This window comes from Nyctereutes procyonoides, unplaced genomic scaffold (genome assembly GCF_905146905.1).
Source record: "Nyctereutes procyonoides isolate TBG_1078 unplaced genomic scaffold, NYPRO_anot_genome, whole genome shotgun sequence".
Lineage (NCBI taxonomy): Eukaryota > Metazoa > Chordata > Mammalia > Carnivora > Canidae > Nyctereutes > Nyctereutes procyonoides.
In genome coordinates this window covers 13,942,261-13,958,267 of record NW_026575034.1, presented here as the reverse complement: position 1 = coordinate 13,958,267, position 16,007 = coordinate 13,942,261, and the positions used below count along the sequence as shown (strand labels likewise).

General features: G+C 49.0%; 1 protein-coding gene across 4 annotated transcripts in view; it reads left to right on the top strand.

Annotated features, from left to right (window-relative positions):
• Window positions 1-863: 863 nt before the first annotated feature.
• The window catches only part of SPON1 (spondin 1), a 251,437-nt gene continuing 236,293 nt past the window's right edge, over window positions 864-16,007 (top strand). For all 4 annotated transcript variants that reach the window (XR_008663460.1, XR_008663459.1, XM_055317861.1 and 1 more), the window contains exon 1: window positions 864-1,291. Coding sequence is in view for 2 of the 4 variants with exons in the window: in XM_055317861.1 (XP_055173836.1) it covers window positions 1,054-1,291 (238 nt within the window). In the remaining 2 variants the exon portion in view is untranslated. The remainder of the gene's footprint in view (window positions 1,292-16,007) is intronic.

Genomic DNA, 16,007 nt, shown 5'->3' with positions numbered 1-16,007 from the left:
GTTCCTCTCCAAACATCGGTTACTGGAGACTGAGAACCGGGGCTAAAATCTAAGCCAAGAAAACACAGACTTTCCTTTGAACCTTTGGAAACTCCTTCCTAGGGCTAGATGAGGACTTCCCTGGGCCTTAGGCGCTTTTGTCTTTGGGGTCTCCTTCCCTCACGAAAGAAGAGCAAACATCCTATTTTAGGGCCGTGTAGGTATAAGCAGAAACACGTTAATATCATATAGTATCACATCGTATTAGACCTAAATGCTTTCTCCCTTCTGATTTTAAAGGAAATATTTTCAGGAGCCTCCAAAAATATTACAGGCTGTAGGCGCTGTGCCTACTGGGCGCAGTTGGATGAGTCATTCGGCTCCCTTCTCATCCTCCAGTCTGACCTGCTCCAAAAGAGCAGTGGAGTCAAGCAGCCACGGCACCCTGGCCCCGCCCGGCCCGTGCGGCTACGGGCCTCAGTTTGCTCATCTGTGAAATGAGTGGAAGGAAGGTCACGCTTGTGGAGCGCAGGGAGAGGGGAGCTACCCTCCGCCAGCCCCTCCCCGGCTCGTGGCGGGGCGCAAAGGAGACGCGCGACCAAACTTAGTTTTCAGGCTTTCCCTCCGCGGAGGGCTCTGCCCCGCGGGGCGCCAAGGCGCGGCCGGGGGTGGGGCGGCAGGGTCCCCGCGCCCTGGGATTTCCTCGCCAGACCCTGGGAATCCCGCGTCGCAAGATAAACACGGCCGCGCCGCCGGTCGCCGGCTCGGAAACAAAACGGCGCTGCGCTCGGGGATCTGGGCGCCGCCAGCCCAGCCCGCCCTCCTCCCTCTACGCCGCCGCCCTCCCTCCCCTCCCCTCCCTCCCCTCCCTCCCCTCCCCTCCCCGCGCGGCTCCGCGAGCTCAGCTCGCTCAGCCTCGCTCCGCGCAGCCCGCCGGCCGTCACGCCGAGCCCCGCACGGCCCCCGGGTCGCCAGCGCCCGCTCCCCGCGCGGGCTCCGCGAGGTCTCGCTCCTCCGGGGACCCCCTCGGGCCGGCGTCGCGTGGCGGCGGCACGAAGTTGAGCGCCCGCGACGATGAGGCTGTCCCCAGCGCCCCCGGGGCTGAGCCCGAGTCCAGCGCTGCTGGCCCTGGCGCTGCCCCTGGCCGCGGCGCTGGCCTTCTCCGACGAGACCCTGGACAAGGTGCCCAAGTCGGAGGGCTACTGCAGCCGCCTCCTGCGCGCCCAGGGCACGCGGCGCGAGGGCTACACCGAGTTCAGCCTCCGCGTGGAGGGCGACCCCGACTTCTACAAGCCGGGAACCAGCTACCGAGGTAAGTGGCGCCGGGGCGCGCGGACCGCGGCCCCCGGAAGGTGCCGGAGGAGGGCGCACGGCCCCGGGCGCACGGTGCCCGCACAGCCCGGCCGCCCCGGCCCCTCTGGCCGCCAGCTCCGCGCGCCTCCCGGGCCAGCGTCCGGGGCCGTCGCGGGGGCCGCGGCGGGCGGGGCAGCCCCATCCCGGACGCGCGGTTCCCGGGCGCGGGCTGCAGCCGAGCGCCGCGCCACGCCGGCCTGGCGGGGAGGGACCCTGGCTTCTCCCGCCCCACACCCCCCGGCCGCTCCGGGAGAGCCGGGGAGACGCGTCCTCCTGCAGATCCGGTCTGGAGTGGAGGGAACACCCGTTTCCCCCAGTCGCGCTCTCCCAGCTCCCATCCCTGCAGGGGAGGATGCGTCCCTGCCGGCTTCTCTCCCGCCGCCCCCCCCCCGCGGGATGGCACCCCAGCCTCCCCGGACAGACGCCTTCGGGGGGAGGGGCTTGGGCTTCTCCCTTGACTGGTCCCGGGGCGCGGGGAGGAAGAGCCTGAAGCTTTCGGAGGGCTCCCCGGAAAGAACTCCGAGTTATTCTCCGAGGGTCCCGGGCGAGGGAAGAGAGTCTGCATCTCCGGGACGGGCTCCCCAGCGGAGCGGGCCTGCGGGGAGCTCTGCGTGGGTCAGGAAAGGGAAGGGGAGACCCGGCGAGAACGGAAAGAGAAGCCCAGATTGCCGCGGCCTGCTCCCCGGAGGCCGGGGGACCCCGGCTCCAGCGCCCCCCACCCCAGGCTCCGCGGCCCGGGGGGATGTCGCGCCTCGGCTCCTCGGGTCCTGGGCGGAGCGCGGGCTTCGGGGAGCGCGGGGACGGGGTGCCGGGCGGGGGAGCGCCTCCGGGGCAGGGCAGCCGCTCGCCCCGCGCAGACCTGGAGACCCCCACGCCGCCCCATCGCCCGCCTCTCCGCAGCCCGACATCTCCCCGCCCCGGGGGCGCAGCAGCCGCGGTCTCCAGTCGGGAGGCGGGACCCGGGCGGGGAGGGAAGCCTGCCCCTCTCACCTGGGGCTGCGCGTCCCCGCACCGCCTGGTCCGGAGTCCGCCCTGGCGCCTCGCGGGGAAGAGCGGGTCTTGGGGGGGCGGGGGGCGCAGCCGCCGCCCCTGCATCCCCGCCTTCCGCGTTCCCAGAAAGTTAGGGCCCCGGGCAGCGGGCGCCGAGGCCGCCGGAGGCAGGCGCCACCCTTCTCAGAACGCTTCTCCCGGTTTCCCGGGATCGTGCCCCAGACCCCGTCCCCTGGGACCTTCGCAGAGCTGCCCCCGGGCGCCCCCGCACCTGGCGGCGCCCCGCACCTGGCGAGCCCCTCCGACCCCGGCGCCCCGGCGGGGAAACAGCCGGTGCTCCCCGCGGCTGGAGGGAGGCGGCCGTGCCCTCCTCCGCCCCTCGGGGCCTCCGCAAAACCGAGGACCTGGGTTCCCCGGGAGCTGCCCAAGCTCCACGTGGCAGGCAGAGCCGCTTCGCGGTCAGACGGACTCGGTCGCCGCGTGACCTTGTGCAAGTCCTTTAATTCCTCCGAACTTACTTCCCCGGCAGTGAGAGTAGCTATTATCCAGCCGCTCTGGTGGTTGTAGGCAGTGAAGGGGTTGACGGAGGTGAGCGGGCCCGAGGTCCGCAGGACACGTCCGTTCCAGGTGCACAAGAGGCCCTCGTTGGTTCAAGAACTGAGGAGGGCACGTGTCTAGTCGGATCTGTGTCTGATTGTGTGTGTGTGATTAAAAGTAGGTGTCCTCGGCGCTCCCTAGGCCAGTCTCCCAGCCAACGGTGGCCATCTGGGCCCTCCTGAATTAATGGAGTGAATGAATAAATGATTTCTCCATACTAGGAGCCCAGCCTTCGATTGTTCTTAATATAAGCCCAGGAGGATATTTTTAGTTGATTTAGGCAAGTCTGGGGCCCCTGCCAGTGTCCTACCAGCCATTTCTTCCCACACAAATCCTCCCTGTGGGGCTGAGCCTTGGCGGCAGGTACCTCAGCCCAGGGGAGGAGGGGCACCAGGTATTCACACGAATGGAGGGGTCCCACCGCTGCCACTGTTCATGACAGGTAGGCCAGAACCAGACTCAGGGAGAGGGGGAGAGGGGGTCACTAGACATTCCCCTACACTTTTGTTCCAGCCTGAACATTAGCCTTTTGGACTGTGATGCTCCCACTCGTGCTGTTGGCCAAGCAGCCACCTTTTCTCTCTTCTGGTGGCTAAGAGATCTCGAAAGGAAGATGTTGCAGGAACCATTTCTGAGTAAATACTCTGAGATTAGCAAACGTGATTCCGCCACTCAAAGTTCAGAGGAAATGGGCGCTGGCCTAGTTGGTGACATTTTCTGTTGGCTTATACTTTCTTAGGATAATTATGTTCAAAAGAGTCTAATGCATTCTGTTCAGGTTATTGACTTAGGGCTCTGGAAGTTAACATTCCCCTGATGTTCTAGGCTATTTTTTATTCTTCCGTGGGTTAGAGCCCCTCACAAGCCTTCGAAACCATGGCTTGTTTTCCTGCCTAGAATCTTTGTCCCCAGAATTCCAGTTCATCCCTGAATAGCTTCTGTTCTTCACGCCCCCCACCCAGTATCTCCTGTAGGTCTTGTACACTGGATCAAATGGTCACAGTTAAAAAATATATATAAGTATATATATGTGTATATATATATGTGTGTGTGTATATATATATGTATGTATATATATAGAGAGAGACAGACAGACAGACATGGGGTTTCTTCTCAACAGCCAAGATCCAATGGAGATTATTATTCAGGCTTTTCTAAGTCTTTAGTACTACATTGACTTCATTCTCTCCCACCACTTCTCTCTACTCTCCCTCCCTCCCTCTTCCCCCTATCCCCCCTCCCTTGGCAATAATTGTGCTTTAGAAAGCTCTGAAAGGCCTGCTCTGTTTCCTACCGTGGCCTCCTTTGACAAGGAGATTACAGTGATTAAAAATAACAAGTTGAGGATCCTCAAGGGGCTTCCCTTATAGGAGGACAATTTGCCGGACCAGCCATTCCCAGATCACAATTTCAAGCCAAATAGAAGAAAATCAGCTGAAATGTTCAAGAATTGATTGAAAATAAAAGAGGCTTTTTTGTCTGACTAAAGGTCTGTTTATTAGGAAAATAAAGCCAGACCCTGGCTAATGAGAGTGGCTTTTCCTAGATGCTCTTTAAAGGGGAAATTTCAAGGAACTTGATGGGAAAAGAATGTCCAGTTGAGATTTCAAAAGCTTGTCCAACTTTGAGCATAATTGGGGGATTTATTCTAAACCGGGAGGTTTGGAGACCTCCAAAGCTGCTTGGCTTTCTCTTTCTTTGTCCCACCATGGGGCATACCATGCCAGAGGAGTGGGTATCCTTGAGAGCCCCACCTCGGTCTGGGAGAAAGAGCAGAGGCTTTGATACTGACTGGGTCTGTTTCAACTTCTGTTCAGTCATATATTCACTGTGTGACCTCATGCCGGCCACTTCCCCTCTCTGAGCCACAATTTCTCCAGCTGTAGAATAAGAGCACTCCCCCACCCATTACAGTGTTGCTGTGAGAGTCAGAAATAATCCTCGTTTAAAAAAAAAAAAAGCTGTCATAGAGTAAGTGCTCAAAAATATATATATAATAAGATGATTATTTTGGAAATAAAAATACTTGGCAGTGACACTGGATGAGACATTGTGTTAAGTACTTCCTACTCATCTCACTTATTCTTTACAGTTCTTTGAGGCAACTTATTGTTACTCTTATTTTACAGATGAGAAGACCAATTCTCAGAGAGGTTCAGTAACTTCCCCATGATCACACAGCTAATAATCAGTGATGTCAGTATATAAGCCATGGGATGTCTGACTCCTAAATCTCTGTTGTTAACCAGTCTTCTATATTGATGCACGAAAATGAAAGGGGAATAAAATGAATTCACTCTAGCTACCCTGGGCCTTCTGGATGGTGAGTCTGCAATGAAGGAAAAGAGCAACAGCATTTCAAGATAATACCTGACATATCTCGGGACACAAAGTATAAAACTATGGCTCCTTATTTACATTTGCTTTTTTTTTCTTTTTATAGCCTTCAGGATCATATTTCCTCATAAACCAGAAAATTAATTTAGAAACATGAACAACCTTGTCAATCTTTAGCCAATCTCTTTTGTTTGCAGGGAAACAGAAACAAATTGGTTAGGGAAAAAAAAAAAGCCCTAATTTGATTGTTTTATTTTTACATGCAGATTTATACTACCATGCCTACAAAATTATGTTTTTGTGAAGTGCATATGGGGGATTGAGGAATTTAAGCTGGATAAGGTCTTTTATCTTATTTTTATTTTTTAAAGATTTATTTATTTATGATAGACATAGAGAGAGAGAGAGGCAGAGACACAGGAGGAGGGAGAAGCAGGCTCCATGCCGGGAGCCCGATGTGGGACTCGATCCCGGGACTCGATCCCGGGACTCCAGGATCGCGCCCTGGGCCAAAGGCAGGTGCTAAACCGCTGAGCCACCCAGGGATCCCCTGGATAAGGTCTTTTAAATTATTTCTTATCTAGTGGGGTTTTAAAAAACTAAAATTGCTGGTGATATTGTAATTAACTGTAAGTCACCCGTTATACCTCCCCTCTTGTACCATTCCCCTTTTTTCTTTCTTTTTATTTTTTTTAAAGATTTTAGCTATTTATTCATGAGAGACACAGAGAGAGAGAGGCAGAGACACAGGCAGAAGGAGAAGCAGGCTCCCTGTGGGGAACCCGATGAGAGACTCCATCCCAGGGTCCTAGGAGCTCATCCTGAGCCAAAGGCAGATGTTCAACTGAGCCACGCAGGTGCCCCCCTCTTTTTCTTATGTAACTTTATTTTTTAAAGATTTTATTTATTTATTCATGAGAGGTACAGAGAGAGAAAGAGGCAGAGACACAGGCAGAGGGAGAAGCAGGCTCCATGCCCAGAGCCTGATGCAGGACTCGATCCTGGGACTCCAGGATCACACCCTGGGCCGAAGGCAGGCGCTAAACCACTGAGCCACCCAGGGATTCCTGTAACTTTATTTTTAAACTTTGCCCCCTTTTAATAGGTATTTAGTTCAAGTCGATAATAAAGATTAAAAGAGATTGATTACTGCTTTGAATTTCCTGAAACACACAAAAAACACAAAACATACAAAAAAATGAAAGCATATCAAATAGGCATTTTTCAAGGTTAGAACTTGGGTACTCCCCCATACACCGTTAAGTTGTCATTCCATTGCTGCTGACTGACTCAACTGGAACAATAGGATATAATTGCTGACATTTCAGAAACATGGGCTGATATAGCAAGAACTTTTCACTATTACTCTCCATTTGCTAGTTATATAGAATGTCAGATGCAGGTCAGTATTGATTTCTGTGGGGGAGTAAAACCTCTTACTATGTTAAATTAGTCAAGATACGGGTTAAGCTCATGTTTTAAAGAGACCCCAGAATACAGTGTTTGAAATGAGAGGTAGATGAGAGGTCCGAGATAATGACAGCTTTGCTGTCATTGACCACAGGGTCAATCAGGAGCCCAGGTTCCTTCTGGTTGTGTTGCTCCGCCAATTGCATAGCCATGAGTTACAACCTGGAATGTAGCTAGTCCAAATCGGGATGTGCTATGAGTGTAAAATACACACCAGGTGTTGAGAAATTAGGATGAAAGAAAAACTCAGTAATTTTTTATACTGATTACACCTTCAAGTGATAATTGTGTATATTAGGTTAAATAAAATACGTTGTTAAAATTAATCTTACTTGCTTTACACTTAGCCCTACCGGATGCTTGTTAACAAATACAATGGATTTCACCTGCCTTGAGCTTATTTCTATTGGACAGCACTGTTGTAGGGTGTTTTCCTCAAAGTGGTCACAGCCATGTGGCTACCAGCACATCTAGGTTCCACTCAGCTTGCAGAGGAGAAAAGGAAGGAGAGGGCAGGCAGCTTTCTTTTTCATGATGTAACCCAGAATTGTGCCCAGCACTTCCAAACACACTCCACTGGTAAGAATTTAGTGACTTGACCACACCTAGCTCCAAGGGAGCCTGGGAAATATGACATTTAGCTAGGCAGCCACATGCCCCTCTACACTTGGGGAAAGGATTTGGTTATTGGGTATTTTTTCCCCAAAAGGATGAAGGTGAAAATAGTTTAAGGGAACATTTAACTATCTCTGCCACATGTTTTAATGCATATTTGTATAAAAACACAGTATTTCAAGTCCTGTCACTCAGTGAAAGGTCTCTTGAGGATCTTCTCAACAGCATGTGAAGTTGATATACTAGGGGAAGGAGTGACACGGTGTGTGTGTGGTGTTGATAGGTTTCATACTGAGGAGAAAAAAGGGGCCAATATGTCATAGTGGCCTGTTCTGTCTTGCCCCCTCCCTCATCAATAGAGGAGGAAGCTATAAGGAAAGAAAGGAATGAAGGTGGAGGTAGGTCACACAAGAAAATGGGAGAGAAGAGGAGGAAGTAAAGAAGGAAGAAGAAGAAAGGGAGGGGCAGGAAGAGGAGGAGGAGAAGGGAAAATTGAAAAAACAAAAGCTCACTGGGATGCATATTCAGAATGAAAATGAAAGATAATTTGTGGAGACTGGAGTCCCATCTTACTTGAGGGTTAGGTTCAAGGGGCACTAGGGAAAGCAAAGATCCCATAAGTCAAAATTATGCCCTAAAAATCCTTTCAAATTGTACCTAAACAACATGGGTACTAGATTCAACGTAGCCTTATTTGTGTCTCCTTCTGGACCATTCTGTTAGGAATAGAAGCGTCCTGACCATTCTCAAGAAGTCCAGCACTTCTAGTTGTCCCTCCAGCACTGGAAGGGACCCATGTTTCCTCAGCTGAGTAACAGGTAAAACAAGCTTGTAAGTTTGCTTGTCCTTGACCACTGACATGACAGGTACAAAATACTCACTATGATGGAGTGAGGGAATGAGAGTCTCCTCTCACACGCACCCAAGCACATGCATGCATTGAATGGGGGGAGGGGCAAGTGACCCAAATTATCAATGGCGTTATTTCCTACCTTTTTCTTCTGGCCATGTACAGTTGTATGTGATGATGTCAAGGCACCTACAGTATCAGGGAGCTCACCACATTACATAAAGCTTTCCGTGTGGCTGGCCAGCTCTTGCTGGTATACATTTCCCGCTTTTACAGGGTGTCTTGGCTGAGCTGGAGTTAAGGACGAGGAGTTAGGTGACATCACCAGACATCTTTGTGAGCTCTACATAGACAAAGCTTCTAACTTTCCCAGAATATTCAAAACTTCCATGAAAAGTTCCAGGAAACTGAAACACATCTACAGATTAGCTGAGGCCTAGAAGACCCGTGGGAAAGAACTTGAACCCTATCTAATGTCGTGGCTCAGATATTTGTAAGTGTGCCTCATGGACTTCGTGAGACATCAGAAAGCCAGAGAAGGGCCAAGCACAAGCCACTGTGTTGGGAGGGGTAGGAGCGTTGGAAGATGGGCAGACTCAGAGCAAGCAGGTGGTAAAAATTGTAGATAGTGATTCTTGGTGCTGTAGGAAGCTCTTATGATCCTCCTCCTTGTCCTCCCCTCTTCATTTTCTTTCTTTTTCCCTTCATCCTTCTTCATTTTCCTTTTTTCCTTTTCTTTTTCCTCACAGCAGCAACACTAACCTTTGAATTTTCCACACCAAGCTCATTGCCCCTTCCCCCCTCCCAGGGGGCCTTTATACACTTGACTAGAATGCTTGCTTCACATCATTGTGTGCCTCACCTCTTGTCTTTTAAGTTTAAGCTCAGATTTTATCCCTTTAAAGAGGCTTCTTTGACCACCAATTTATGTTTCCCATTGCTTTTGCCTTATTTTATTGTCATGATAGCCCTTAATCACTCTCTGAAATTATCTTGTGTATCATCTGCCTCCTCAAGCTAGAATATGAGCCATATGAGAGCAAGGACTGCGTCTTTCTTATCTGCCATTTAGTTCTAGCACCCAGAACAGTTTGTGGACATAACAGGCATTAAATCATTATTCTTTGGAAAAAAAAAAAAAAAAGAAGAAGAATCCTGGTGTGAGATCTTCCTCTCAGAGAGCTAGATGGAGAAAAAGCATTTCTCTCTTAGCCAGAGAAGTGAGACTAGAGATAGGGATAGGGACCAACAGTAAGGAGATCCAGGAGAGAGGAAGGATGCCCTGTGCCCTGGGGCATTGACTTGGGGCAGCCTTGAGGGCAGGTAGATGGCTGGGTCCCTGGTGAAGACTTTTGGGAGGAAGAAGGTGGGCATACTAAAGCTGGGTCATTGATGGTTCAGGGGTGAGGAGCAGGACAGCAGGCCAAAGAGCAAAGGGAAGGGGCTCCCAGCTTCAGACACTGGTTCTGATTGAATGAAGAAGACAGCAGAGAGGATTGTTGATCCATCAAACCTGGACAACAATGATTAAGTGACTTTCCCTAAAATCAGCAGTTACTGGAAAGTTAAACCAACCATAGCTTCACTGGACCCACCCCCCAAAAAGGACTGGATTCTAGAAATCTATAATCTGTCTTTTCTTTTTCTTTCCTTTGAGAGGGGGAGAGAAGAGGAGTCAGAGGGAGAGAGAGAATCCTAAGCAGGGAGCCTGATATGGTGCTTGATGAGGAGCTCGATCTCATGACCCCAGGATCATAACCTGAGCCAAAATCAAGAGTCGGATGATTACCCGACTGAGCCACCCAGCATGCCTCACTTTTTATCCCTTTTAAAACAAGAATGGGAGGCACAAAGAGAGGATGGCCAAAAGGTGGTCATGTTTCTATGAGCATGCTTCCCCATCGCAGCCTCTCCCAGCTCCACACCCCCACCTCCCATGCTCCACATACGTTAGCTCTGGTCATAGCACTGCCCTATCCTAAGTCCAGTGGCTGGTAGAACGTCCTCAAAGCTGGCATGACAGCAGCCTTCCCCTGCCTTGGCAGTGGAGTGGTGGAGAGAGAAGAATCATGAGCTTCCTTTAGGGGACAGTATTCACAAGATGGCAGAGCCTGAGCCACAGCTGACCTGGTTGTGGGGGTTGTGGATGTAACAGGCACTAAATCTTACCAACATTTCCCTTCCATGTAACTTCCAGTCATTGGTCCAGGTTCTGTTCTTTGGAGTCGAGAAAATAAGGTCTCCCCTTGGCCATATGTCAGCCCTTGAGGTGTTTGTGGAGAAATACCAACCATGACATCTCTTCTGACTAACACTCCCCCTTTCTTCAGCTATTCTTCCTGGGATCCTGTTTCTTGTCCCCTTACACTTTGTACTCCAGATGTGCTCTGATAGGGATGGAACATGAGGAATGATTATCTCCTTGTCCTGAACACTGTGTTTGTGTTAAGCTTGCCAGGTCTTGTGTTTGCTATTTTGGCAGCCGTGCTGTACTCTGGGATCATGCTGAGCTCGTAGCCAGCAAAAATTCCTGTGAACTGCTGGGAAGGCTTGCTTCCCTTGTCTCCCTGTACTGGTGCGACTGGTCCGTGAATGTAAGATTTGACATGATTCCTCATGACTTAGTCTTCCTCAGAATGGTTCCAGCATGTCTGGGTCCATCCCTATAGCTGTCAACCACTCATGGATCTGGATTGTCACTGAGTGGCATAGCCACATAATCTAATTTTGGGTGATCTACAGCTTAATAAGCAGTCTTAGAAATCTTTATCAAAGCTGATAAGAATAGTTGGGCAGAGCAGGGCTCCTTTGACATCCCTTGACTCTTTCCCTAAAGTTGACATCTAGTTAATGGTTTTGAAGTCAACAGATTTGCTGTCATCTCAGTGACATTTAAGTGCCAACTGCCACCTTCCTGGTCAGCCACCTCAGTTTAGCCACAAATACTGTTTCCCTAGCCTGCTAATGAATCATATAGTCTGGGCAGAATTTTTTTCTTTGTTTCAATATTAGTGAAGGCTCTTTCTATGCAACATGACAGGAGCAAAGTCAACCTAACTAAAGCAAAAAAGAGAATTATTGAGTTCCATATTTAGAAAGTCTAAGGGTGGGTCTGGCTTCAGGTATAAATAGATCTAGGGACCCCGAAGAGTTTTCTCCTCCCTCCATCCTTTCCACCTGTTTCTTCCACCTTGTTTGTCTCACTTCTCCCATCCTTTATCTCTTGGCTGTGTTTCTATGTGTTGTCCTCATTTTTCTTACTATAGATAAACTTTCTCCAAATTAACAAGGAGGACAGCTGCCAAGAACCTTGAATGAAAATCCTTTCAGGAAAGACAAGCCCTGTACCTTTAACTCCAAATTGGAAAATCTCAGGGAAGGATTCTGATTGGTCTATCTTGGGTCAGAGACCCGGAGGACTGGGGTCTGGAGAGAGACTAAATTTGGGTCACAGTCACTTCTATGGCATTATGTTTCAGGAGGGAGAAGGGGTACTGTTATTGCCAGCCCCAAAGATCCCATCATCTGAGGAGGGGAAGAAGCGGGGCTCCTGGGCAGTGTGTGTCCCTTGGTACTCCCTGCCCTCACCCATATTCTCAGTTAAATTCTCTTGGCTAACACATCTCCAATTCCCCAGGAACTTCCTTCCCACCCATCCCTCTTCCCGTCCACATAACGGTCAGCTCAGGACTCATTCATTTGGCTCCCAGCTATCCCACGAAGAGGTAGCACTTGGGGGAAAGAATTATAGATAGAGCTTCTATTGAGCTGTAGACATGTGCTTCATATACATTCTCTCCTTTAATCCTTATACCAAACCCATGAGATGACAATGATGATCCCTATTTTATAGAAGAGAATGATTTATTTTTAATATAAGTTATTAACATTTATATATACTTACTATTACAGATATTAATTCCTTGTCATAACAACAATGTGAGATAAACACTATTACTGCCATTTTTACAGGAGATTTAGAAACAGTCCATGAGAGGTTAAGCAACTTGCCAAAGGTTACACATAATAAAGGGGATTTGAATCCAGATTTGTTAGCTACGTCCATTATAGAAAAACAGTTTTCTCTTTCTTTCTTTCTTTCTTTCTTTCTTTCTTTCTTTCTTTCTATCTATCTATCTATCTATCTATCTATCTGATTTTATTTATTTATTCATGAGAGACACAGAAAGAGAGGCAGAGACACAGCCAGAGGGAGAAGCAGGCTCCTTGGAGGGAGCCCAATGTGGGACTCAATCCCTGGACCAGGATCACACCCTGAGCCAAAGGCAGACACTCAACTGCTGAGCCCCCCAGGTGTCCCCAGTTTTTAATTGTTAGATATCTGTAGGATATTTAATTTGGAATAGGAGATGTTTCATCTCTGCCTGGGAATGCTGGAGCACTGGCTAAGGAAGACCGTCCAGCGGAACAGAATAAGCCAACCCCAACATACACACTTGCTCATCTTTAGACTTTAAGCCCTGTCTGCCTATCAACCCATCACCAGCATCTCCTGCCTGATGCTGGCGGGTGGGCTCTATTGTTTCTGAGTGAAGCATGCGGGTTGCAGCTTCCTGGTGCTCTGAACATCATGCAGGGCAGGGAGGGACCACTGTAGCTTGTGTACTACTCCAGCAGTCCTTGTAACCCCCTGTTGCAAGTTGAGGCAGAAGTTTAAGTTCCCCATAGTTGATGTGTGAAATGTGAAGACTGGGACATCTCAGTAACATTTTGCAGGTGGATGGCAGGCACTGGCCTTGTGGTAGAGCTGGGGTCTGGTTCAGGATCTCTTCACTGAGGCTGGAGCCGGGGAAAACTCCCTGAAGGCAGAGCGAGGAGCATGATGGTACTAGATGAGCTCCAGCAAGGGTGATAAGCACAACAGATGCATTGGGTAACAGCTCATCAGAGTTTGTGTTAGAGGGTAGACACACCAACATTTGAAGGACACAGGAAGCTATTTGTGAATTTGGGATATGCATATGGCCAGTGTACCCAGTGACGGGAGAAATCAACCTTGGATAGAGATTTAAGCCAAGGCTCCAGTGTGAAACATCAGTCCTCATACAAGCAAGGCAGGCCAGAGAGGCCCTTGCCATTGATTTTTAGGGAAGGGCTATTATTCAGTAATCATACAACTTCCAGCCCGATCTTCTTAAATCTGAATATGACGTTCCCTAACTCAACCCCCCAGGACTCCTTCATCACCTCCAGACTGGTATCCCAAGGCTTTGAAGGCTTTTAAATTTCTAACCCCTGTTCACCTTCTTTCCCTGACCTCTTAGCATACTCTCAGCTTGCATTTTATGAAATACAGAATTACTTCTAGTTTCCAAGGCCAAGACTGGCTCATCACGCCTTTCCCTCTACCTAGAGTGCTGTTAGTCCTCGTGTCCACTGGACAAACTCCTATTCTTCAACTTGGAGCTCAAATGCCACCTCCTCCTCAAATCCTCCTCTGACTCCCACATTAGACCCAGATGCTCTGGGATCCCAGAGCACATTGTTCATACCTTCATAACACCCATCCTATTTTTTTTTATGAGAGAGAGAGAGAGAGAGAGAGAGAGAGAGAGAGAGAGAGAGGCAGACACACAGGCAGAGGGAGAAGCAGGCTCCATGCACCGGGAGCCTGACGTGGGACTCGATCCCGGGTCTCCAGGATCACGCCCTGGGCCAAAGGCGCTGAACCACTGCGCCACCCAGGGATCCCCACCCATCATATGTTATTAAAAAAATCTGCTGATACATCTTTTCTTCCCAGCTCTTAGCCTGTATGCTCCTAGAGGGAAAGGCCATATCTTTTCTCTGTGTCCCCAGGGGCATAGCACTGGGCTGCGCAGACAAAACCTCAGTAACAAAAGGATGAGGGACATACTACACATGGTAACTCATGGGAACTTTTGAGGTGGGGCCAGAGCAGGAGCAAGCAAACTGCATTGAAGACAAATACCTATTCATTCACTCACTCACTCATTCATTCATTCAGTGAGTATTGAGCATTTACTGTGTGTTAAAAAGCACACTGAATGCTAAAAATACAGTGCAGCTTAAGACAGACTTGGTCTCTGCTCTCATAGAGCTTACACTTTATTAGAGGAGACTAGCACTTAACATATAATTCACAAATAAGTATAATTAAAATTGGGTGAGAGGTATTATGAAAAAAGGAAGGAGAGTTGAAAGGGTATATAGTGTGTGGGGCTGAGGGGACCTCACAGGACACCCTATATTGGGTGTGATGAGCTGCAGGGAGACTGTTCATTAGAAGTGCTTACCCAGATATCCCCATAACCTGGCCCTGTGAAGATCATCCCCAAGTCCTGTGAGGATTATCCCCACTATAGTCCTCCCAGTGGTCCTTCATTGACACCTCCTAGAGTTTCTTTTTGTGGTTCCATGCTTGTCCTTGAGGACCAGCTTTTTGAAACCCATTGTCAGTCAGCCTGCTGAGCATCATGATCTTTATCATCCTAATCATCACCTTCATTATCATCATCATCTTCTTGTCACCAGCACCAGTACCAGCACCACCGCCAGCATCTGTTATACTTCCTGAATCCTTTTATGCCAAGCTCTGTGATAAATGTTTATTTAATCCTCTCTACTTTCCTACAAGGAAGGCAATATCATTAACTTCTTTTTAAAGATGAGGGAACAAGGAGGTGAAATAACTTGCCAGAGGTCACATAATTAATAAATGATAGCTCTAGGATTCTCATCTGAAATCTTTGCCCTTAACCAGTTCCCCGTAAGTGCTCACAGGATGGCTCTAAATGGACCTTTTTTGGTTTTTTTTAAAAAAATCCTTCATAAGCATTTTCCTTGAATTTCTGGGGTCTCTTAATGGCCTCTCTTGGGAGGCACTTGGGAGGAGTCATTAGAAAGAAGATTCTATTATTTATTGCCAAGTTGTCATGTTCAGTCATTACTGGGACTCAGAACATACTGCACGTTTGTTTCTTTCAGAAAAGAGTCACGTAATAGGGTTCTCTGGAGGCATAGGATCCCCTGTCTGCCTTCAGATTATCCTGTGTACTGCCATCATCACCAGTGATAATTACGGATTGAAGCCCCACACTGACTTCAGCCTCCAGAACTTCCATCTTGTGTATTGTGTTCTGTGAGCTAGAGTATGCCCTTAGTGTTTTTGAACCCATGGGGATGCAGCCTTCTGGGAAGCGGAGTTTATGTCTGACCCTTTAAGGACACTACCCAGATGTACAAAAAGGTGAATACTTATCATTTAGAAACATTATTTAATAGTATTTTTATCAAGGTATAACTTACCTATGGGAAAGGTCACAAATCACACAGGTTAGTGAATGATCACATGTCCAATACATTCATGCAGCCGACCTCTGGACTGAGCAACAGAACATGGCCAGCACTCCAGAGACATCGCTTGAGCCCCTCCAAATCACTTGTTCCACTTTGCTGCATGTGTAACTGCTGTCCTGGCATCTGGCATCATAGATGACTTTGTCTGTTTTTGAACTTGATATAAATCTTGAGTGAAAGAAGACACATAATACAACTTTTGTATTATTTTTTGTGTCTCTTTTTTTTAAGATTTTATTTATTTATTCATGAGAGACAGAGAGAGAGTCAGAGACATAGGCAGAGGGAGAAACAGGTTCCTTGGTGGGGAGTCCGATGTGGGACTCTACCTAGGAACGCCAGGAACCCCAGGATCACAACCTGAACCAAAGGCAGACACTCAACCACTGAGCCACCCAGGTGCCCTTTTGTGTGTCGTCGTCGTCTTCTTCTTCTTCTTCTTCTTCTTCTTCTTCTTCTTCTTCTTCTTCTTCTT